Source organism: Phascolarctos cinereus, unplaced genomic scaffold (genome assembly GCF_003287225.1).
Source record: "Phascolarctos cinereus isolate Bilbo 61053 unplaced genomic scaffold, phaCin_HiC Scaffold_2;HRSCAF=192, whole genome shotgun sequence".
Classification (NCBI taxonomy): domain Eukaryota; kingdom Metazoa; phylum Chordata; class Mammalia; order Diprotodontia; family Phascolarctidae; genus Phascolarctos; species Phascolarctos cinereus.
In genome coordinates, this window is record NW_027555625.1 from 370,110,235 (window position 1) to 370,136,948 (window position 26,714).

Sequence of the window (26,714 nt, forward strand, 5' to 3'; positions counted from 1 at the left end):
GGTCTTTGGAGATTACCTAGTCCTACCCTCATTTTTTTTTTCTGTGGTTGAAGAAACTGAGGCCGAGGGAATGAAAAGTGGCTTAGCTAGAGACAGAGATGCTGCTTGAACCCAACACTTCTGCCTAGCAGTCCAGGGCTCCTTCCACTACACCAGGCTGTTTTAAGTGGACTCTTACTTTGACACACCAGCATAGGTAGATAGACAGGCAAGTACATCAGATGTCACTGTTTGGCAGCTGATAAAAGTCACTGGTGTTATAATACTAAGTGCAGGGTCACTATGATTAGTCTGCAAGGGACCAGAATGCCTCTTCCTGCCCCTCAGTAGTGGGTTAAACACAGGTAGCACCATCTGGAGATAGAGGTAAGTCTCGCCTTTATTTTTACCACACCTTCTTCCAAATCAGGGGTCTTCTCTACAAAGAATATTTATGGATATGAGTTTAAGAATCTGTAAATGTTATATACCACAGTAAGAAGATCAAACAAGAAAGAGACATAACTGATTTGAAACCAGTAGGACTCTTTTTAAGGCTGGAATAGAGGGGAGGCTTGAAGTATTTTGTTAGTTTTTAAAAGCAATTGATTGTTATTAGTTATTTAAAAAGGAGTATTTCCTCCTTGAAAAGGGCTATTTGATATATGTCTGTAAGTTATAGGCATTTCTATTGCTTCAAAGCATGTCCTACAGAAAGGAGTTAGGTACTTTTTGTGCATATCTGTTAGGATGAAAATATCACAGTGCTTGATTTCCATAACTGTGAAGTGGACTATACTTACTGAGCAGCCTAAAAATAAATTTTAAGGAATTTTGAAAGAAAAGACAGTACCAACATCATTTGGAATAGGTTAGTTACTGCCGTGTACACACAATTTTAGAATCACAGTTGAGTTGCTAACTATCGGTATCAAGTATGAAAAATGGACTTTGAAAGTATGTTTCCAAAATACAAAATCTCTTGCTAAGATGCTGGACAAAAGAGACTTTCAGGTATCAGTGTTAAAATTAGCTTTTCAAAAACATCAGTAATTCCAAATTGCATAGACAAGTGCCAGCACCAAAGTGTGTGGGCCAGCATGGCATTCCAAAAGTGAATGTGAAGGAAAATAGAAACCTCTTCCGAGAATCTACCTATTGGCTGTACCCTTAAACAGTTTATCCTTTTGTTACTTGAAATGACAGCTGAACAATTTGATCTCACAAGAAGAGAATTTAAGACCTAACAAATTCTGCTTTAAAGCCTTCAATGGAATGAACACAGCTTAAAAAAACAAAGATTTTGCTTTAAATGCAATCTTTTTGAGAAGTCATAATTATGTGTTCTATAGACTTCTGTTAATATATCTGTCTCCACCTTTCAATCCCTTTTACTGCTTCCCCCCCAATAATTTAAAGACTTAATGTAGTTCCTATCTAAAATGTACTCTCTAGAGGGTATATAATTTGAACTTGAAATTATGGTTTATATGACTTTTCAAGGGTTCCTTTCCATTATCGTCTTTATACTGGCTGCTAAGTAGCTTCTTTATCTTTTCATACAACAGTTAATTTAAGGCTTGGCCTCCAACCATGTGCTATATCTTAAATCTGTCCTGAACTTTTTTTGATCAGGCAAAAGCTACAACAATCCCATCATCTCATACTCATCAAATAAGTGTCTTTTACACATTTCAAGCTTTGTCTACATGCATTCACTCAGTTTAGTAAGTGAGAAGTTCACTCATCTGAAGTAGGAGTGAGTTACAGTAGAAAAAAACTCTCATCTCTCTCCTCTTGGTAGAGTGGCGGTGGACCATAGGCTTGGACACTGGCATACGTTGTCAGACATGGTTATTTTTCTTTTATTTCTGAAAGGTGAGGGAGGAATCTCTGAAGACATATCAGCAATGTAAAAACAAAATCAGTAAAACATTTATTTCCAAAAATAAAACATTTCCCCCAAAGCTCTGAACTTGGAGGAAGGAGGCCTGAGTTTAAGTCCTGACTCTAGCATTTAATACCTGTATGACCATGAACATATTCTAGGTTTGAATGCTATGCTCCTAATGTCTCATAACCTCTTTAAATCTCAGTATCCTGATCTCTAAAATCTGGTCTGATTTCTGGTTCTGTCGTTTGCTAGTGGTATGTGACCTTGACAAATCACTTAACCTTTCTCAGACTCAATTTCTCCATATGCGAAACTGGAATAATAATACTAATAACAACTCACAGGTTATTGTGAGAAAAGTGCTTCATAAATCTTAAGAGGACTATGCAAATGTAATTATTATGTTTGATCTATATATAATACAAAACTTTCTGACTGAAAATAACTATTTTGACAGCCTAAGCTATCTAGAGCAATAGAAGGGAGCAGTTAACATGTATCATCCAAAAATACCAGGGGAAAAAATGTTAAGGTCTAGTTTCTCTTCTGGGATGCAGTAAGAGACACATACTGGGACTCTTTCACATATGCAATCCCATATTTACCCACTCTGGACCCACCCAGTTGGGCAAAGCTGTCAGCCAGTTTCCCAGTCAGGTGGTGGAATAGGCTGTGAGTTATACAAAGTGGAAAATCCACTTGCCAATATCTGAAAGTTGATGACAGTCATGAATTACAGCAGCAGTACACACCGTTCTATGGCATTGTGTCTATGTCTTTGTGGTGGGGGAGGGGAGAAGTCATGAAGATGGACATAAGAATTGTGTTCCCTCTAAAAAAAGAAGTCTTTATGCTTCCCCAATTTTACTCAATATATACATGAAATGATTTATTGTCAAAGCTTCGCTATGGCTAGAGCATTAAAATATCTGCCACTTCAGGTTTTAGTGATCATGGAGAGAAAGAAAAACCTAAAGAGAATATAACCATAATTGGAAAAGAAGTGAAAGGGTATAACCAAATGATTCAGTGGAGAAAGAGCACTGTTAGCCCTGGACTCAGGAAGACCTGAGTTCAAATCCACTAGCAGATACTCACAAGCTGTGTGACCCTGAGTAAGTCACTTCACAGCTATTTGTCTCAGTTTCCTCATCTGTAAAATGGGGGTAATAATAGCACCTATTTCCCAGGGCCGCTACAAGGATCAAAGGCTTTACAAAACTTAAAAGTCTATATAAAATACTGTTATCATCATTATTACTAATTTTTTAACCATTAAACCTTTATGGTTAACTAATCAAATGACCCAAATGGGCAACAAGCTGAGGATGAGATTATAAATTAACGACAACCTCCTAAAACTAACCTCTTGAATAAATTTAGGCCATAGGGGATGGGAGATAAAAGAAACCTTGCAGACAGATCATCTAGTATATCTTCTTCATTTTACAGAGGAAGGAACAGAGGCCTGCAGAGGAGGAATAACTTCCCCAAGGTCATACAGTAACTTTGTGATGAAGCTAGAAGTAAAACTCGGTCATCTTCTGACTCCTAATCCATTGCCTTTTGATTTGACTTTGTTGAATTTTAAAATATCTGTCTGGTCATGCTTTCTGAAAAACAAAACCTAATATAAAGTTAAAAAGCTATTTGATATTTTCCTTTAGAAAAGTCATGGCAAGCTGGGTAAGGGGAAGAGGCAAGAATGAAAATGGAAAGAAAAAAACTTACAAAAACCTTTTAAATAAAAATTTTAGCTGTCTTTAACCCTCACATCTCCTTTCTCATTTTGAAGGGACAGTATTCTTCAAAAGACAGCTGAGCCATCAAGGCCAAAGTCAATCTCCTCCCCGGAACTCAAGGAGAGGCAAACCACGCCCAGTTCTTACGCCTTCCAGACGCCACCTGTTTCAGGCTCACCACCCCTGACTTCAAGAACCTCACTACCAGGATCAAATAGTAACTGCCAAACCTCACCTTCCAGTCCCTCCTTATACCAGCCCACCATGTTTAACTACGAGCGTCCAAAACATTTTATCCAATCACAGAACACGTGCAGCTCCAGGCTACAGCCTCCAGGGCCAGAGACTTCAACCTTCTCGAGCAGCCAAACCAAACAATCTTCCATCCTCATCCACCCCCGGCAATGCACAGAGCAAAGATATTCTGCTTCTTCTACAATGAGCTCTCAGATCACAGTATCGTCATCAGCTTTCCCGGCTTCTAGCCAGCAGCTTCCTGGCTCTTCCCCGGGACAAAGGGTGACATCCACATACAACCAGACCCCTGCAAGCTTCCTCAGTTCTGTATTGCCATCACAACCTGATTCCAGCAGCAGTAAAACCCCTACAGCTGTGGAATCCAAGTAAGTATCCTTTAAAACATAATAAAGCCACAATTGTTTGTTTGAATTGGCTCTGAGCTTATAGACAAGAAGGCACAGAAATTCTGTAACGCACAGATATACAACAAGATGTTAAGATTCCTGACAGCCCTCTGAATCTACAGCTGTCCTAGAGTACCTAGGACCAAAGTGTTGGCAGGAACTTCGAGAGGTTCATCCTCCTTCCTGCAAACAGTAATTTGCCTCGTTATTATTCATCTTCTGGGGAAAGGATTCCTGTAACACCCACAGTTAGGTAGTCTTCCTTTACGTCTAACCTAAGGCCCCTGTAATTTAAGCTTATTTCCTCTTCTTATGGGCTCAGTGCACATAAAGAACAGCTGTTCTTCATCCTCCAGATAGGATTTCCTCAACCACATTTAAAAGCTATTAAATCTTCTCCCAATCTTTTTTTTTCCTACTTAATGTCTTTTCTTCCAAAGCCCAAAATGTAACTTTAAAAAAATCTGGGATTCTGATGGTGTAAATTAGTTTCCCTACCACCATATGGAAGAAGGATTGTATAGTGATTGGTTTATGGTATTAAAGCTTCTTGTCAGTAATTTAAGCCTCACTTCCTCCAACTTCATTGGCCTGGTCTAAATTCAGTAAAGATTCCCCTCTGATCTGTACTATATGCACTATTTCCACAGGCTCTAAAGCTATTCTGGGAGAACCTGATACACAGAAGAACATAGCACTTGTGCCTTTTTTTAAAACATGACCCTCATGCTTAGAGCTTATGCAGACTTTAAGGCTATCAGCTTTCCTAAACCTTGGCCAGCCCATCAGTGCTTTGATGAGATCAGAGGTGCCCTGAAAATTTTTTTTGTGGACACTTTGTACAATCCAGTCCAATATAAAAAGCATTTATTAAGGTCCTACTATAGGCAAGATACCATGTGCAGAACTGAGTATTTAAAGCTCTCAAGAAGCCTAAGTGGGAAAATGATAGTAAACATTGAGTTATGAAATAAGGGAAACTATGATAAGCATAAAGCAGAGGTCCAGGCAGAAAAAAGGGCTAAAGAAAAATAACTTTGATTTGGAGGAGGTTAAAAGGAGATATTGAGAATGGCTCCTTGGAATAGGTGGATCCTGAGTTATGCCTTGAAGGAAGAGAGGGAGATTCAGATTTATAGGCCATCAAATCTAACCCCCTTATTTTACAAATAAGGAAGTGAGGGAGGCCCAGAGAAAAGTCTTCCTCAGACAAAGATGGAGTAAGGAGGGGAAACCTATTCCAGGAATAAGTATGGTGAGCACAAAGGTAGAGAGGCAAGAAGGGCAGAATAAGAACAGAGAACAGCAAGGATCCTAGTTTAGATGGGCTCTAGAGTGTGTGAAGGGATAAATTTATAAAGATATAAAATGGAGGTTAGAGCCAGATTGTAAGAGGCCTTGAATGCCAGGATCAAGGATTTACCCTGGATTCAGCAGGCAATACAGAGCCACAGATGTGTTTTAACTAAAGGAGTGATGTGAACCTAGTGATACATTTTAGGTAGCTTACTCAGGTTGATCAAGAAGAGAGATTGAGAGGATTGGTTTGGACAATGTTACTAATTAGGAAGCTATCCCAATAGCTAAAGTAAGAGGTAATGCAGGCCTCAACTAGGGAGACTGCAATGGGCTTAGAAAAGGGGAGATGGAGTTGAGAGGCATTGAAAAGTTAGAATCAATAGGATTTGACAACTAATTGGATGTGGGAGGTGAGGAAGAGGGAAGAATCAATCAACAAGCATTTAAGTAAGCATCAGCTATATACCAGGTGTTGTGCTAGATAGGTGCCGGGGATACGAGGACAAAAATAAAATAATCTCTGTCCTCAAGGAGCTTTCATTCTCTTAGTGGATGCAACAGGTATATAAGTATATGAAAAATAAACACTGCGTAACTAGGGAAGGGAGGACACTAGCAGCTGGGGGGCTTAGAGTGGGAATGAGGGAAAGCTGCATGTAGAAGGTGGTACCAAAGTTCAGCTTTGGAGGAAACAAGATTTTGAAAGGTGGAGATAGGGAGGGGAGTGCAGTCCGGGCTTGAGGGGCAGTCTGGCCAAATATGCAGAAATATTAGATGAAATATGCGATGGAATATTTGCGTCTCTACCCCAAAGTTACAAACTCGGGCTGGTTAGAAAGATGGTGAAACCCATCAATAGAAATCGAGAAGTTAGGAGGGGAAGAAGGTTTTGAAGGAAAGAGGAGTAGCTTAGTTTTGAATATGTTGAATGTGAGATGCCCACAGCGCGTCCAGGTGAATATATCTAGCAAGCACACAGAAATACAGAAATGGAAAAGGCTGGGGTAGGAGATATAATTTGGGAAATAATCTGCACAAAGGTGATAACTGAAGTAACATTAATGGAGGAGATCTTTAAGAGAGAGTAGAAAAGCAGGAAAAGAAAGAGACAGAATCTTGAACACCCGCTGAATTTAAGGGGTGGGAATAAGATGAGAGTAGCCAAGGAGACAGAAAAGATAAAATCAAAGAAGTAGGATGAGAGCTGTGAGAGTACCATGTCACAGAAACCCAAGAAGAGGATAATCTATAGTGTCACATACCCAAAGAGGTCATAGAATATGATGACAAAAGAACAAAAAAAAATGCCTTTGCTTTTAGTAATAAGGAAGTCATCCGTGACCTTGGAGAGATTAGTTTGTTGTTTATAGACAGCGGCAGATTCTCAAAATTCCTCTCTCTTTTCCCACAGTCTTTTCCAGAGGCCAATTTTCCTCCTATATGCAATTTTTCCATTAAGAATGGTAATTGGTTCTGGCAACGCAGGTAACTGACATTAAGAACCAGCTTATAAAAGAAAACATTTAGAATGAGTTTAAACTGAAACCTAGAAAGCCAAAAAAGTTAACTGGTGTCCTATGACAGTGTCAGGAGCAAGTCATTAAGCAGAAGGAGTTCACTCTATCCCCATTGACATAAGGACATTAGAGGTCATACTTTGGAAAGAGTACCGGCTGTGGAGTCAGAAGACCAGGATTCAAATCCTTCCTTTGAAAATGACTACCGGGGTAGGTGGCGCAGTGGACAGAGCACCGGCCCTGGATTCAGGAGGACCTGAGTTCAAATGTGGCCTCAGACACTTGACATTTACTAGCTGTGTGACCCTGGGCAAGTCACTTAACCCCACTGCCTAGCCAAAAAATAGAAAAAAAGAAAATGACTACCTCTGTGACTGTGCATAAGCCCTGAGCCTCAGTGTCCTCAGTTGTAAAATGAGACAATTGGACAAGAAGGCCTCTGAAATCCCTTCCAGCTCTCAATCCATTATCCAAAGAATAGCTGAATCTCCCTCATTTTACAGATGAGGAAACTGAGACCCAAAGAGGTCAAGTGACTTGCCCAAGGTCACACCAGTGAGACAGGATGTGAACTAGGGTACTCCGACTCCAAATTTAGTACTTTCTCTATTGCACCATGAAAATATATAAAATTATCCATGGTGCTAATAGGGAAAACACAAAGAGAATTTGATAATGTTGTTTTTATTGTTCAGTCAGTCAGGTCCAACTCCACGTGTCCATGAGACTTTCTTGACAAAGGCACTGGGATGGTTTGCCATTTCCTTCTCCAATGATAATGATGGTTAGCCTTTAATATAGTACTTTAAGGGTCACAAAGTGCTCTGTGTATGTTAACTCATTTGATTCCTCATAACAGACCTGTGATATAGGTGCCATTACTATCCACATTTTGCAGATGAGGAAAAAAGCTGAGGGAAATTGTGACTTGCCCAGCTAGTAACTGTCTGAGGCAAAATTCAAACTCAAGTCTTCCTGACTCTGAGTCCTGGGCTCTATCTCTTGTGCCACCTAACTGCCTGGGGCTTTGTATATATGTAGGATTCCTAACTCTAGTTTTGATAAATCCATAGGACCAACCACTTTTCAGGGAGGTTGTAGATATAATTTCCGTCCCAATAGGAGTTAAACCCATAATTCGTGAGGTTCTTTCAGATTCTGAGATGATATGATCCTGAATCTCTAGTTATCACACGGATGTTGTAAAATTCTCCAAATATTCTTATAACAAGATTAAAAACTTAGAATGAGGGTGAGGTGTTCCAAAATGCCTAGAATCACTGATCTACATGCCGTCAATTCAGTTTTTTAAAGTGGCTTGATTGGATTATCTTTCATTTATAGGTAAGTAGACATAAACTGAAGGTTTAAATATATAAGGCAAGGACTGTGTGTTGTACTTCTTTGCATAGTGCCTAGCAGAGGGCTATCTATATACATAACAGGTACTCATTAAGTATTTTTGAACATGTAAATGAATCCAAAGTTAGAAATCATCCTATTTTTAATCCAACATATCAGTACATACTATAAAAATGTCTATGTAAATTGTATAATATAATATTCTACATACAATATGCAACTAAATATTCAGTCCTTCATTCAGGCATCTGCCTCTCTTTCCAGAATCATCAGTGATGCTCTAAGAGATTTCAACCAAATTTATGCATGATCAAAATATCAGAGATTTAAAGTTGGAAGGGGCCTTCAAGGCCATCTAATCTAATCTTTTACAAGTCAGAGAGCTAAGGTCCAGTGATTAAGTAACTTTCCCAAAATAATATAGCAAGAAAGTAAAAGAGGTAGGATTTGAACCCAGGTCCTCTGATTTTACATCCCGTCTTCTTTCCATTGCATCCTACTGCCTCTGAGTGTTATAGTGCAAAGAACTGGACCAAGTTTTCAGTTATCACACTGACCTCTATATTTACCTTTTATTCTCTTCTACTCTCTTTCCCCCAATTCTATTCCCTCCTCTTTCTCTATTCTCCTTTGCGTTGGCTTATAATTATTTTGGTAGTTGGCATTATGGTTGCAGGTTTGCAGAAGCATTTCCTACTTTAGATTGTCATTTAAAGGGCTTTTATACCATACTTAAAGTTGTCTAGAGAAACAATATGACAGGAATATGAAAATATAAGTTGTAGACACATATCCTCTAACACACAACCTCTAAACAAAGCTTATTGACACCTGTCCAAAATTACAGAAGATAAAATCATAAGAGAACGTAAGAATTTGTTGCAAGATGGGAAAGTCAACCATCGATCAAACTCAAGATGTAGAACCATACTAACACCAGCACACCAACGTTGGTCCAAATCAGCCACTCACTTTGAAATCTACCATCAAATCAAAGCCAGCAGGCAGACCAAGCAAAACGTCAAGTGGTCAAACGAACACCTGACTTAATGTGGCCAATTAAATTTGAAAATAAAATAGATGGTTTTTGGCAGTTTCATATATGTATATGGGTGTATGTATGTGTATATATATATATATATATATATATATATATATATATAGTATATGTATATATCTATACATACATATATACATATGTATATACACATATATTAATATGTATTTAATTATATATGTATAATTATATGTACTATATATGTATAATTAATATATTAATATTTATATATATATATATATATATATATGAATTAATATAGTCTTACCTGACTGAAGGCTGGGCTGTGTAGTCTCTTGTGGTCCCTTCTACCTCCTACCTCTCATCCTTTGAATGTGAAAATATTGTCTTACCACTGTATAGCTGTATCATTTGGGCAAGGGAAGGACAAAGGGAACCTTTAGCATTATCCTATTACAACCAGACTTAAAACAAGGATATACATTTCCCAAAACTATCTCATTAGGCTCAGAAAGAAAACCTCCAATCTAAAAAGAGATGAGAGGAGAAGTGGAATAACTGTGAATATTCCCTTCTCTTTAAAATATTGTCATTGTTGATTTTTGCCATTTCTGATTACAATAAATTTGTGCATAATTGCAACATAAATCCACACCAATACACAGCTTCTTAGTCTGCCTTTTACCTAATTTAGATCCCATTCTCTGTTCCCTAATTATAACACTAAATAAATGCACTTGTGTTTGTTTTTTACAAAACCAAATTTTAAAGACCACTGTGGACATCAATTTGAATTCCAGAGCTCCAAAGCAAATTTTTTCGATGTAAATGTCCTGAGAGCCTCTTCCGTCTCCTTCCACATTTTGGAACCTCTAAGCTACCTTCAAAGGTCAGCTAATGCCTCTTCAACATTAACCTTGAGTTATGTGCTCTTCCATCACTTCTCCTCAATTACTTCATTAAACAATTTCTAAATTTGATTAACTCTTGTTCTCTGATCTAGCTTCCTCTGCCTCCACCCATTACTGCCCCCAAAATAAACAGATTGAATTCCACATATATTAAGGTACACATACCAGCCAGCCTTTGATAGATAGGTAGCAATAACACAATTAAGTTAACTTCCATTACTCTGTAGTGTGTCCTCGTACTTGCAGATACATCCAGACACTTATACATACACTTTCAGAAATTCAGAATAAGACTAGAAGAGCTTCCAGAGACCACTTTTAGATAGAAGAGCACAGGGATTACTGGGACTACTCCAAACAAAAGGTTGTTATCTTCAAGATCTTCAAGAAAGAAAATATAGTCAACCTCCCTCAGGGCTCACTTTTGAGTCTCATAATTCTTACAGAAAGTGCTTCCTGATGTCAACCAAATTCTTCCTGCAAGTTAAATCATTTCCTTTTACCCTGACTCTCAGGGGAAAAAAAATAATTTTAACTGATTAATAATAGCTAACATTTATGTAGTGCTTTAAAGTTTGCAAAGCCCTTTACAAATATCTCCTTGATCCTCACAGTAATCCTGTTGGTGCTCTTATTATCCTCACTTAACAAATTAGGAAACTGAAGCAGGCAGGGGTTAAGTGGTGTACCCAGGGTCACACAACTAATAAGTGTCTGAGGCCAAATGTAAAGTCAGGTCTTCTTGATTCCAGGTCCAGTACTCTATCCACAGTGCCCACTAGCTGCCTAATCATACTTCACTTAAAACCCTTTACAACTCCTCCTCTGATAGCCAATATTTTCTAGTGATAGTAGTAAGTAGTAAAAAGGCAGTAAAGCATAATGAATAGAAAGCTAGCCTCAGAGTCAGGAAGATCAAGGATCAAATCTTGTCTCTGCCATATACTGGCTGTGTGAGGCTGGGAAATCACTTAATTTCTCAGGGCCCCCCAGGTGGCTCTAAGACTTGAGGTGTTGTAGAACAATGGCTGATCAGCATTGATCCCTGATTAACTGTTCCTTACACCAATGAAATCACAGATCTGGATCAAAAGTAGTAGCAATAGCATTAGGAGCAGTAGCAGTCATCCTCCACCACCAAAGTCCCCTTCAATCTCTCATCATGGTGTGGGAAGCACTGACAGGTCCTATCAAGCTATAAAGGTTTCGAGAATGGGCCTAGCTGTAGCTGTCATCATCATCATCATCATCACTGATATTTTTATGATGCTTTAGAGTTTATAAATCATTTTTATACATTATCATTCCTGTGGTCCTCACGACTCTGTAAGGTAGGTACTAAAGGCTATATTAACACCATTTTACAGAGAAGGAAACTGAAGTTCAGCATGTTTAAGTACCGTGCCCAGTCATGGAGCTAGTAAATATCAGTGGTGAGATTTGAACCTAGGTTTTTCTGAGTTCAAGTTATCTAAAGGCCAGTCTAGCTAAGTTTGGAGAAGTTATATCCAGAAAGAAAGCCATCAGATGATTATTTTTTTGTTTACTACAGTAACTCATGAAACCCTAAGTTGTAGAGGAGTTGTGATCTTCATGTTTAAAAGACCTTTTGAAATATTGAAGAATTAGCAGGAGGAGGCAGGGTTATGGTCATAAACTCATAAACTTATCTCATGACATCATATAGAATTTTATAAAATTAAATTAATTCCATGTGGTTGAAGAAGACACTGAGCCACGGTACACCTCAAAGACCTCCTTTTTTTCTCTTTTCCTTTTCTTTGTCAGTTACCAGCAGCCATCAGTCAACCAACCTGTAAATGTTAAGCCAGCCCAAGGTGCACATCCTAAAGTGATACCAAAAACACCTGATCATGAAATACAAGGATCCAAAGAAGCTCTGATTCAAGACTTGGAAAGAAAGCTTCGGTGCAAGGACAACCTTCTTCACAATGGAAACCAAGTGCGTGAAATGTTTAATTCTTAAGTATATAAAGTTCAATTATGAATTTCATTCTGATTACATCAGTTCTTGTTCCTAAACTCAGCAAGGGATAGGATGATGATACGTAGAAGTAAGCACCTGACCCTATTCCATAGTTCCTCTGTCTGAAACCTTTGACTTTCAACAGTCACTAAGCATGAGGCTACTAAGAACTGCCCTGAGCGGCACAATGAAAGTTTCTTGCTTTGAACATTGCCCTATTATAGTCCTAGACTAAAATAACAAATTCCTGGCAGCCTAGTATCCTTGGTAAATACTATATTCCCACCTTCCATTAATTTTGCCAGATAATGTCGAGCTATAATCAAGAATCATTGCTCATGGGGAAAACTGGTGGTGTATTGGTAGTGCCCACAGGGCCATCTAGCCTCAGATGAAATTGCAGCCCATTCCCCTCATCTCTGTGAGGAGTCAGGAGGAAAGAAAGGAGACAGGAACCTGGGGTGGTAGCCCAGGGGTGCTTGCATCACCGAGTGGCATGACTTCAAGGTAAGGTTAAAAAATAGTGGTCACTGTGGAGAGGAAATACACATCCTATCCCAGGGAGGAAATATTCTACTTGAAGCAAGCAGAAAGGCCAAGTACCCCTTGGCCTTTCAAAACATTAAATTAACTCTGGATATAAGGGTATCAAAGTAGGCATTAGTTCATTCTTTCTCCATTCGTTCATAAACATTTATTAAATGTTTACTATGTGCCAGGCACTGTGCTAAGTGCTGGAGATACAAAAAGAGGCAAAAGACAGTCCCTGCCCTCAAGGAACTTAACAATCTAATGGAGGAGACATCATGCAAAAACTGTATATAAAGCGAGCTAAATACAGGATAAATAGGAAATAATTAAAAGAGGGAAAATACTGGAATTAATAGGGATTAAGGAAGGCTTCCTGTAGTAGGGCATGTTCAGTGCATAATAGGTGCCATGTAGATTTGACTGATTTCAAGGAGGGAAAGCAGGAGAAGATGGAGGGAAGGGATGGCACTTTCTATCAACTTTCAATATTCAGTCAATCAACAAGCATTCATTAAGTGCTTACTGTGTGGCAGGCATTGTGCTAATCGGTAAAAATATGGGCCCCCAGAGAGCTTTAAGGAGTGGCTGTACCAGATCTCTCTCCAATGTTAGGCCGGGAAGCCTAACTCATTATTACTCATTATTATGAATAAACCTATGGACACTTAGTACTATGTAACAAGATTCCAAAAGGAAAATGCTGGTATGGGATCACAGATTTCCAGCCTGAGGAGAATTCATGGGCTGTGTAGATCATCTCCCTCATTTTGCAGATGAGAAAACCTAGTTCCATGGAAGCTAAATAATGTGCACAGGGCCCTACGAGTAATTAGCTTCAGAGGCAAGACTCTAATCTGGATCCTCTGATTCCGGAGTCAGTTGTCTGCCTATTTATGCCACGGATTACCAAGAGGCCTCTGAAAAGTACTGGTAGTTTAGTGTGCAGTTTTGGGTGGAATGATATGGCCTCCATTCACTGCCCTTCACAAGTACATACAACAAGTCACCACCATGTTTCTTTACAGAGGCTGACATATGAGGAGAAGATGGCTCGCAGGCTGCTGGGACCACAGAACGCTGCTGCGGTGTTTCAGAATGACAGTGAATCACAGGACTCAGCACAGGTAAAGTTTCATCGTCTTCCTCCATCTGGCATACATCTCCACTGTGATTTTAAAATAGGAATGGATTTGCACATTTGTGTTTGTGTTTTACTTTCATTAGTTCCCTGTCTTGCTTTAGGTCCGCATTTTTTATTTCATTGGTATAGAAAGGCTCCAGGTGAAGACATTCCTTCTGCCAATGCATGGCAACAATTTTTCTGCAGTTTCTCTAAAATTAAAGAAAAAGAAACTACTGGGGACAATATATGCAGTGAACACATCAGATAAAGGCGAATATATCAAAATCTATAGGAAATGGAAACATATCTATAAAACTAAGATATACACTACCCAATAGAGTCCATGTATACGAAAGGGCCAATTGACAAAGAAGGAACTACAAGCTTAATAATCACATAAAAAGATAATGAATTTCTCTAATAACCATAGAAATGAACATCAAAACAATTTTAAGATATCTACAGGCATGGGAAAAGTACAAAATTCAGTGTTGGCAGGGCTATGGAGAAACAGGCATCCTAACATCTTCTTAGTATGACAGAAGACTGGTACAACATTTTGGAAAACAATATCATGATAAAAATAAGAGCTGCAAGACTTTCAACCCAGTGATTTCCTTGCTAAAGATTTCCCCCCAAAAAAAAATCATTAGGCAAAAAGGACCTAGCTATACAAACAGATTCCAAGCTGCTCTATTCTTAACAACAACAACAACAACAACAACAACAACAACCACGAAAAACAACTACAAACAATCTACATGTCCAATAATTAGAAAACAGGAGCGAGGAAGGCAAATCTTCAGCAGGTCTAAAAGAGGAACACACAGCAAAAACATTTTCTTGGCTTGTCAGTTCATTCATTTGGTTCTATCTTGTTAAGGTCTAATGGCTAAGATTCTGTCACATGTTTTATATGCTTATTTGATTGCTTTCTTAACAGTGATAAAGCTTAATATTTTTAAATTAAGCAATGTGCATTTCTTAAATAGGAATCTATTAAGTTTCTTTTATTGGTCTTCCATAATTCTGCTCATAGTGTGTATGGAGCATGTCAAAGTTTAGTGCCATAAGCTAAGAAGGGAAGTGTTCTCCAGGCTCACATTTGTCTATTGCTCCCATCTTTTAGCATAGCTGCCAAGTTAAGTGACTTCATGTCTATTCCTGTTTTACTAAAGGGCATTCCGTACCTTGGTCCCACTTTAAATACACCCAGGGCTCACCTCTTTCATTGGGAAACTGACAGCTGCAAAATAAAAAAGAAAATCAGTCTGAAAACTCTCCTGTTTTCTTGTGGGCAGCCAGTATCTGTGACTTGTATTCATTTATCTCTGAGATTTTTCAAGGAAAGGGCCAGAAAGGACTTGGACAATATCTGAAAATTTATGTTGACTATAAATTAAACTGTACATAATTTACTTTGACCAATGAAGCCCTGACAAAATGCAGCACTGTCAGTTAAAATGGAAACATTCCCTTAGATTCTAAATTATTCATTCTGCTGCTCTTTCAGTATAGTATTATAATACTGACATTCTCACTTTTTTTGTTCTCAAACAGCACAACTCAGAAAATGCAAGATTGCAGGTTCCTACATCACAGATAAGGTAAAGCCTAATGCAGAGCAATTTTTCCACTACTTGGCATATTGGGGGTTTTTTTTGATTGGTTCATCTAAATTAGAGAATATAACCAAGTATTCAAACCTACTACATGCAACCTACTTCCATTTTTAGAATCATAAAATTTAGACCTGGAAGAGATAATAGCAATTATTTAGTCTAGGTCCCTGAACTTCTCTTTTAATTCTTATTGTTAAAACTATATTTCAATATAATTGGTTTCCTTTGTAATCCTGTGTATTTTAATGCATTTAAAAACATTATTCTTTCATCAGCATTTCTATATATTACCAACAAAGTCCAGCGGCAAGAGATAGAAAGAGAAATTCCATTTAGAGTAATTGTAGACAATATAAAATACTTGGGAGTCTACCTGCCAAGACAAACCCAGGAGCTACATGAACAAAACACTTCACACAAATAAAGTCAGATCTAAACAACTGGAAAAATATTAATTGCTCATGGGAGGGCCAAGCCACTATATTAAAAATAGCAACTCTACTTAAATTAATATACTTATTCAGTGCCATAACAATCAAACTCCCAAATATTATTTTATAGAACTAGAAAAAATAATGATAAAATTCATCTGGGAGAACAAAAGGTCAAGAATATCAAGGGAACTAATGAAAAAAAAAATGTGAAGGAAGGCAGCCTGGTTACACCAGATCTCAAACTGTATTACAAAGTGGTAATCATCAAAACAATCTAGTACTGGCTAACAAATAGAATGGTGGCTCAGTGGAATAGATTAGGTATACAATACACAGTAAGAAATGGCCATAGTAATCATGTCTTTAATAAATGCAAATATCCAGACTTTTGGGACAAGAACTCACTATGTGACAAAAACTGCTGGAAAAACTGGAAAGCAGTTTGATGGAAATTTGTATGGACCAATACCTCACCGTATGCCAAGATAAGGTCATAATGGGTACATGATGTAGACATAAAAGGGGATACCATAAGCAGATTAGAGGAGCATGGAATAGTTTGTCTGTCGGATCTATGGATAAGCAGAAAATTTATTACCAAATAGGAGACAGTGAGCATTACGGGATGTAAAATGGATGATTTTGATTACATTAAATTTAAAAGTATTTTCATAAACAAAACCCATGCAACCAAGATTAGAAGAAAAGCAAAAAACTGGGGAGGGGGGATTTTACAGCAAGTTTCTCTGTTATCTACAATAACACAAGTCATTCTCCAATTGATAAATGGTCAAAAGTTATAATGGGCAGTTTTCAGATAAAGAAATAAAATCTATCTATAGTCATATAAAATGCTTTAAATCACAAATGCAAATTAAAATAATTCTGAGTTACCCACTCACACCTACCAGATTGGAGTTAATATTACAGAAAAGGAAAATAACAAATGTTGGAGGGGACTGGGAAAATCTGGGCACTAATGCACTTTTGGTGCAGTTGTGAACTGATCCAACCATTCTGGAGATAAATTTGGAACTATACCCAAAGGGCTATCAAACTGTGCATACCCTTTGACACAGCACTAGCTACTGACACTAGCTACTACTAGGTCTGTATCCCAAAAGAGATATTAAAAAATATATATGTGCAAAAATATTTATTGTTCAGTAGTTTTCAGTTGTGTCTAACTTTTTGGGACCCCATTTGGGGTTTTCTTGATAAAGATACTAGTTTGCTACTTCCTTCTCCAGGTCATTTTACAGATGAGGAAACTGAGGCAAGTAGGATTAAGTTACTTGCCCAAGGTCACACAACTAGTAAGTGTCTGAGGCCAAATTTGAACTCATGAAGATGAGTCCCTGATTTCAAACCCAGTGCTCTATCCACGACAGCACCTAGCTGCCCTAAAATATTTATAGCAGCTCTCTTCGTGGTGGCAAGGAATTGGAAACTGAGGGGATAACCATCAATTGGGGAATGGCTGAACAAGCTGTGGTATGTAATTATGATGGAATACTACTGTGCTATAAAAAAATGGGCAGAATGCTTTCAGAAAAACTTGGAAAGCCTTCTGATGCAAAGTGAAGTAAGCAGAACTAGGAGAACATTGTACACAGTAACAACAATATTGTAAGGATTATCAACTGTTGAAGACTTAGCTACTCTGATCAATCCAATGATCTAAGACAATTCTGAAGGGCCTATGATGACAAATGCTATCCACTTCCAGAGAAAGAATTTGAATGCAGATCAAAACTTACTGGTTTTCTTTTTTAATTTATTTTTCATGGGGCTTTTTTGTCTGTGTTTTCTTTCACAACATAACTAATATGGAAATACGTTTTGCATATCTGCCTAATTTTTATCAGATTGCCTGCCTTCTCAATGAGGGGAGAGTGGTGAGAGAATTTGGAACTCAAAATTACAAAAAACAAAGATTAAAAATTGCTTTGACATGTAATTGGAAAAATGAATATTAAAATTAAGTAAAAGCCATTATTCTGAGGAGTTCATAAACTTCCCCAGACTGCCAAAGGGCTCTGTGACACACACACAAAAAAGGTTAAGAATCCCGATCTAGTACTTCTTATTTTGGAGTTGAGAAATTAAGGGAAGTGCCTTATCCAAGGTCAAACAGGTAGTGAGTAGCCAAACTAGAATTCAAACCCAGGTCTTCTGACTCCATGTACTTCCTTTAAAAAATAATTACCATTTTAAGTTTTCTGATATCCATCAATACTAGAGACAGTGGAAATTGATATTCTTTTCCAAACTATCAGAACATATTTCTAGATTTTCAAGTGGTTTTTATGAATATATTTACTGTGTTAACCTTTCTATAAATAACATACGGTATATTGCATGTTATAATTATGATAAATGACATTCAATAACTGACATTAAAATCAGTTTCTTTATCAGCTCAGATGATTATAAAAAGAATCAAGGTGGAATGTGACAATTGGTAAAGACAAACACATCACAGAATTTTAGAGTTGAAAGGGACCTCAGAGGTCATCTAGTACAGCCCTGTGCAGGAATCACTTTTATCACATTCCCAACAAGTGGTCCCCCTGCTTTCCAAAGAGTTGCTAAAGGGGGGCACCTAGGTGGCGCAGTGGACAGAGCACGGGCCCTGAAGTCTGGCCTCAGACCAAACACTCAACACTTACTAGCTGTGTGACCCTGGGCAAGTCCCTTAACCCCAATTGCCTAAAAAAACAAACAAACAAAAAAAAAAGAGTTGCTGATGTTATAAGGGACCTGCTAAGTCTAAAATGGCATGAGGTTCTGAGACCTTTCTCCATTGCCCTAGTACAACGTCAGATCAAATGTTAGACTCTAGCAAGATAATATATTTAGAGTTCGAAGGGCTCTTAAAAACCATTGAGTCCAACCTCCCTATTTTACAAATAAGGAAAGTGAGGCACAGAGAGGTTAAGTGACTTACACAGGATCTGAGGCAATATTTGAACCCAGGTCTTCCTGACTCTGAGTCCAGTGCTTTATCCACTACTCTGGGCTGACTCTAAGATTCCACATTTGTTAGATGAATTGGAATTTGTGTGAAAGAACAGTAATGATTTTGATGCATAACTGTTATTAAAATGTGTTTTATAGGAGTAGATCGTCTTCAAGAGGAGATACAAATGATCAGGAATCAATCCTGGAGAAATTCTACCCTCCACGTTTTCTTCAAGTGCCAGAAAACTTATCTGTAGAAGAAGGAAGATTCTGCAGAATAGACTATAAAGTAATAAAAATGTTCAAAAACATTTGGAGGCAATTAACAACAAGATACACAAGTGTTCACCTCACTGTGGCTTGTGGCATACCCAGAATTTGTTAACTAGAACTTTTAATTTATCTTTTTAATACTCTGTCCTCCCATTGACCTACAATATTTCTTTGGCCCAGTATATTTCTGATCTCATTAATGCAAGGACTCCCCCCTCCCAAATAATGCAGATCACAGCCCAGCTATACTTCTGCATGCCATGAGGAAAATTTTTTCTTTTTGTGGAATTTTTTCTGGAAAAATAAGTAACAGACACATGTATTGGCTCACTGAAAGAGGTTTGTACAAACATCTTTGATCTACTGGGATAAAGCAAATATTCCACCTGAATCATAGCTCAAAAGTTCTTTGCTTTGGAGAGGTTATTCTTGGAGACAGTAGTATTTATTGCTACCAGATTCTAGAGAGACCTCTGTAACTATCATTAATCCAAAATGCTGCAAGAAAACTGAGCCCTTGGTACTAAAATTGGAATATGATTCTAACAGAGAAATTAAATGTCTTAAAGAATGATAGGTTGGTCCAAATGCCATGCATTTGGTCTAGCTTCCACGTAAAATTTCTACCATTTTGTCAAAATTATTAAAGCCTTGGGAAGGGGAGCTATCTTTGCTCTTCTGCCTAAAAACCCATAAACATGCCAGACATTTAAAATTTACCATGGATCACTGTTATAAAAGGCCTTAAAATACTATCATCTCCATTTGTTTTTTAATCAAAGGTAAGTGGATTACCAGCTCCTGATGTGTCATGGTATTTAAATGGAAGACCAGTTCAATCAGATGATCTTCACAAAATGATAGTATCTGAAAAAGGTTTTCATTCACTCATCTTTGAAGTTGTCAGAGCCTCAGATGCAGGGACTTATGCATGTGTTGCTAAGAATCGAGCAGGAGAAGCCACCTTTACAATACAACTGGATGTTCTTGGTAAGTGTTAAGGACATTCATATGTATCTTCAAGCTCTATAAAACTTAGAGTATATGGATTACAAGCTATGTTTATACAGCACTAACAAAACTACCCAAAATAGGAAAAATGCAAGCCCAAACCATTTTTTTTGGCCAAACCCGTGCCAAATAATCAATTAGGCTGATACTTTAACTGAGCTGTTTCAGCAAGTCTAAATATGAAAATCAAATGCCAGCTTTTAGCCTTATATTATTTTTCTTATTACTAGGAAACTATTTTTAAAAATATTAAATATTCCTACCTCTTTTATTTATTTTTTTTTTTGGAGGGGGGCTAGGCAATGGGGTTAAGTGCCTTGCCCAGGGTCACACAGCTAGTAAGTGTTATGTGTCTGAGGTCACATTTGAACTCAGGTCGTCCTCAATCCAGGGCCGGTGCTCTGTCTACTGCGCCACCTAGCTGCCCCATTCCTACCTCTTTTAGAAAAAAATGCAAATATGTATTTTTGATTTTCAAATATGTATTTGGCACACCTTTGGTGTTTGATTAAAAATATCATATTTTAAATTCTCCAATTTTACTGTTTTTAAAACTATAAATATCACATAGATAATGAATTTAAATAAATCTTACTGCAATTCATTATTAATTTGCATAAAAGTTTAATGGAGAGGGCAGTGATGATGCCTTTTCTAAATACTATAGATCAAGGCAGAAATTGTTCTGTAGAGTTTTAAAAATACTATCTGGCCTAATGGACAACCACAAGTTCCTTTTAATTTTTTTTTTAACTTTGAAATTAAACACCAAAAAATGGGCATTTCCATGTAAATAGAACAGAAAAGGAGATTTGTAAATGCAACTGAAGATCTCTACTATTCTCTACTTCTCTGTGATTCTTTCTGGCCTTCTTTCTGTCTTCTTCTGTGAATTTTTTTTAAGATGCTATTTTTCTTTTCTTTTTTCCCTACCTTATCCCTATGCATCCTCTTCCTCCCTACCCTACCCCCTCATTAAAAAAGAAAGAAAGAAACAAAGAAAAACAAAGTCCTTGGAACAAATATGCATAGTTGGTTTGTTGCAGGAATATTTTTTTAAGTGGGAGGAATCAAAAAATGGATGCTTGATAAATGAAAAAACTAAAACTTAATTTAAAAAAAACAAATGTGCATAGCCAAGCAAAACAAATTCTTACATTGGCCATGTCCAAAAATATATGTCTTGGTCTCCAGTTTGAGTCCATCACATCTGTCAGTGGGCAGGTAGCATATTTCATCATCAGTCGGCTGCACTTGTGGATGGTCAGTGCATTGATCAGAATTCTTAAGTCTTTTAAAGTTATTTCTTTTTATAAGATTTTTTTATAAATTGGCCTTCTGGATCTGCTCACTTCATTCTCTATCAGTTCATACAAGTCTTCCCAGGTTTCTCTGAAAATACTATTTTGTCATTCTTTCACTGCAATAATAATTCATTATATTTATTATATACTATAATTTGCTTAGCCATTCCCCAACTGATGGATGTATCCTTAGCTTCTAATACATTACTATATCAAAAAGAACTATTATAAATATTTTTATACTTACAGATCCTTTTACTTTTTCTTTGATCTCTTTGGGGTACCAAAGAGATCATAATAATAACAAGTTTAAGATGGATTGATAATTTCTGGAGTAGCTAGTTGAAAAAGTTGGGAATTCAGAGAAACATGGAGAGACATACCAATTGGTGTAGAATAGAGAAAGCAAAATAAGGACAAGATACACAATTAAAACAATGCAGACAAAAACAACACCAAAAGGCCACTGGCCTCAGATTAAATACAGTGTACAGTCTGACCCTAGAAAACAGATGATGAAACATACTTCATTCCTCCCCACAGAAAGGTAAGGCACATGTTGGAATGTTACATATCATGTCAGACTCAATCATTTTGTCTATCAGTTTTTACTTAATTATTTTTCTTTGTTATGAGGGAAGGCTCCATAGAGGAGGGAAAAGGCCGTAATAAAGAGAGAGAGAATGTGTGTGTGTGTGTGTGTGTGTGTGTGTGTGTGTGTGTGTGTGTAAAGCTGAGAAGACAGCTATATTATATACTATAATTTTGAGCAAAGTTATTATATACTGTAACTCTTTGCCTGTCTTCCCAACTGAAAAATGAGAGTTATATTCCCCACTATTATTTCCTCCTGAATATGCTAATTAATGCAAATAAAGGGAACATGACTGAAGACTTTATATGAAAGATACCTGAAAAAAATTTAAAGATCATCATTATTATTATTTAGAATATCTGAATATTCATCTAATCTGGCCTACCTGAACAGAAATCTCCTCTATAATGTCCCTGACCAATGGTCCTCAAGCCTTTGTATGAAGTCCTTCATTGAGAACTCAACACCATTCAATGGAGCCTATTCTACTTTTGGACAGCTCTAATTATTAGGAAGCTTTTCCTTATATCAAACAGAAATCTGCTTCTCTTTAATATTTACACATAGGAGAATTTACAAAGAAAATATCAAACATTTTTATAATGATAAAGATATTACTCCATTGCCTTAGAATTAGATGTGATAAGGTATTTATAGACTCTCTTATATTCTCTTATCCATAACTGTTTTTAACACTTTGGGGAGTAAGTTTTTAATTGTAAGTTTGCATACTTTTCATTAAAGAAGAGACTTTATCAATATTACTTCGTTTGATTAATGAATTTTCTTCGCAATATTTCTTTAATACTTGAGTTTTTTTCTTAAATTATAGCAAAGGAGCATAAGAGAGCACCAATGTTTATCTACAAACCACAGAGCAAAAAAGTTTATGAAGGGGACTCAGTAAAATTAGAATGCCAAGTTTCTGCTATACCTCCACCAAAGATTTTCTGGAAAAGAAATAATGAAATGGTGCAATTCAACACAGACCGGATAAGGTACTGCAAATATTTCTAGAACTATAGCTTCTTTTTTTTCCTTCAAAATCAAGATCTCTTCTTAATAGAGTATATATAGAATGGAAAGAACATTTGATTTGTAATCAAAGGACCTGCTCCCCAATTTATTCTCCTTACCATCTTAGACAATTACTTTACTTCTCTGAACCTTTCTTATCTGTAAAAGTGCTAGATAAACTAGTCAATCTTGAAGATTCCTTCTAGGCTTAAGGGTTATTATTCTGTGATTCCATTGTTTAATCTCGTGAAAAATACATAGAAACTTTGGTAAAACTTTATTACTTCAGACCTCTCTAATAAAGAACTGACGATGACTCAGAGACAAAATTTACCCTTACCCTATTTATAAAGAATTTGCTGACCGAATAAATATTGGAAACACTGGGAGTGGGGTGGGGGAGAATAAGAGATGTTTAATCTTAAGAAAATAAGCAGGGGCAGCTAGGTGACACAGTGGATAGAACACCAGCCCTGAAGTCAGGAGGACCTGAATTCAAATGCGGCCTCAAACCAAACACACTTGCTAGCTGTGTGACCCTGGGCAAGTCATTTAACCCCAACTGCCTAAAAATAAAAAAATTTAAAAATTAAAAAAAAAGAAAATAAGCAGTTGTTGGGTCTTGGATAGAAAGTTTCTGAATTATTAAGTACATGCATTTCTTTTTTTTTTTTGGCAATTGGGGTTAAAATGACTTGCTGAGGGTCACACAGCTAGAAAGTGTCAAGAGTTTGGTCTGAGGCTGGATTTGAACTCAGGTCCTCCTGATTTCAGGGCCGGTGCTCTATCCACTGCACCACCTAGCTGCCCCATTACATACATTTCCTAAAATCTTAGTGTTAGAAGAGGCATAGAAATCATGTAGTCCAACCTCCCGCTCATTGCAGAAATCCTTTCTATATCATCCCCAACACCATGTAACCTAAGTCTGAATATTTCTGATGACAAGGAGGCCACTATATCAAAAGAAAGCCCATTCTATTGTTGGGCAATTCTAAATGTTAGAAAGCTCTTCCTTATACTGAGCCAAAATCTGCCATCCCTATAACTTCTGCCCATTGGTTTTAGCTCTGCTTCCTAAAGGCATACAAAATAGAGTCTATTTTCCCTTCCACATAACATTTGAACTATTTGAAAACTGTAATTATGTTCTTTCCATCTTCTCTTCTATAGTTCCTTCAAATATTATTCATATCACATGGTTTCAAGTCCCCTCACTATCTTGGTCACCTTCCTCTGAACCTGTTTCAGTTGGTCAAAATCTCCCTTAAAAAGTGGCATAGAATTGAGCCCAGTACTCTGGATGGGGCATGATCAGGCTAGATTACAGTGGGATTATCAATATACCTCCATTAATGCAACATAAGCTTGAGGGTTGTTTGTTGTTGGAGTTTGGGGGATTTTTTTGGCATCCATATTATTCTATTGGTTTGGTTTGACCTTGTGGTCAAAGAAAAATCTTTTTTTTCCCCATGAATTATTGTTAAATTGGGTCACCTTCCAGCACTTGAGTAGCTGATCTTTTTTTAATCTTTCTTCTTTATTATTTTGCTTATGTTTATTCTAACAGAATTGTCATTTAAGGACTCCTCAGAAAACTTGGTTTCTGATTTTCCATTTTTTGCGTGTCTCTTTTCAGCTTGTACTATGATAACTCTGGAAGAATTACTCTGCTGATTAAAGATGCAAACAAGAAAGACGCTGGGTGGTACACTGTATCTGCAGTAAATGAAGCGGGAGTGGTCACATGCAATACTAGATTGGATGTTGCAGGTATGTCATATTCATCAAAGCTGCTATTACCAATAGAACAAATATGGCACTTGGGAACACCCCAATTCACACAATGGATCTCACAAGTATAGCCACCCTGGTTCAAGGTGCTCTATTGGACCATATCCACTCAAAACCATAGCTTGAGTTCCTACTAATATGTTTACCTTTATCAGTTAGTCAAAAGACATGACACATTCAAATCAAAGCCAGTTAGTGAACAAATATAGTAAGAAAAACAACAACACAGTATTTCTTCCATAAATCTGAGGCAAACTCTTCCACAAAAATACATACATATTACCATCAGCAGAAAGAATAGACACATATAGGGACAAGCATGACAACACACGTGTAAGAAAACTATGGCCAGGGCTTACAGTGGAGGTATGTAAAGAAAACCTAGAAACAAATATTAAGCTCAAGAGGCAAGGTCATTGTCTTCCTTCCTAGACACATTTCTAGCTTTGTGTATATGTGACTGACAAGCTTTGACCCATGCTAGGAAAATGTAATGTATAATACAAATCCCAAAAGTTTATGCAATTTGGAGACATTTTTTCTTATACAAGTTATTTTTTTCTACTTTATGACATCATTCAAAACAATTTCCATTTTAAACATCTCCTATAGAACAGATTTCTTGACCTGGTTTTTATCTGGTCTGTTCCAGCTCGTCCAACCCAAACTCTTCCAACTCCTAAGCAGTTACGGGTTCGACCAACTTTCAGCAAATACTTAGCACTGAACGGGAAAGGTTTGGATGTGAAGCAAGCCTTTAACCCAGAAGGGGAATTTCAGCGCCTAGCAGCTCAATCTGGACTCTATGAGAGTGAAGAACTTTAACAGCTTATGAAAATATGATAAATGCAACTAGTAATCTTACATTCATTTGATTGAGATCTTTAAAAATAAACCCATAGTGCCGTTAACAGATTATTGCTTTTATTAGGCAACATAACTACTGTACGGAATATTAATCTTTTGACTCTTGCACACACTGTCTACTTTTCTGGTTTATTAAAAACAATACAAAATCTGTGTGTTTGAGTTTGTAAATGTAGAAGACTATCCTGAAATGTGGGTTTTTCAAATTTGTCATAAATGCTCAATGACTCCTGAATATGAAATCTGTAGAGCCTTTTTAAACCACAACTAGTACCAGTAACAAGAGCAGCTCCTTGGTATGGTTTTCTTAAGACTATGACCTTTAATGACATTAAGTGTTGTGTTTCAGAAATACTGAAATGTTACAGATTATGAGTGCTCCAGAGTTTATGTCAAAAACCAATAAAAAATTAAATACACACAATGGCTGAGGCTATTCTTAATATCAGTGCAGGAATGTCAATTCTTTGCAATAAGACATCTAGGGAATCCTCTTTTAAACCTCCATCAGCAATAATAAGGCATAACAAACTATCTCTGCAGCTTTACAGGTTCCACCGGATTTTATGTGGTCTTCCACACTCATGGTTATAACCTGACAGCACAGGTCCCCCTGTGTTAATAGCATCACTTCCAGACAATCTGTCAACAGCTCCACAGCAGTTTTGAGTACTAACTTTGGAAAAGATTTCTTTGGGGCACAGGCATGAAGGCCAATGTCAAGGAAGAAGTGTTCACTTTAACAACTGTACTAGGTGGTGCAGTGAATAGAGTGCCAAGCCCAGTCAGAAAACCTGAGGTCAAATACTGCCTCAGACATTTATTA

The 26,714-nt window shown here is 37.2% G+C and overlaps 1 protein-coding gene across 1 annotated transcript; it reads left to right on the top strand.

The window, feature by feature from the left end:
• The first annotated feature begins 246 nt into the window (after positions 1-246).
• On the top strand, positions 247-26,307 carry MYOT (myotilin). Its single transcript, XM_021004982.2, has 10 exons — positions 247-366; positions 3,669-4,238; positions 12,155-12,329; positions 13,910-14,008; positions 15,568-15,614; positions 19,184-19,316; positions 20,083-20,290; positions 23,043-23,208; positions 24,867-25,000; positions 25,674-26,307. The coding sequence occupies exons 2-10, from the start codon at positions 3,880-3,882 to the stop codon at positions 25,844-25,846; spliced, it is 1,494 nt and encodes a 497-aa protein (XP_020860641.1). The 5' UTR covers positions 247-366; positions 3,669-3,879; the 3' UTR covers positions 25,847-26,307.
• Positions 26,308-26,714: the final 407 nt, after the last annotated feature.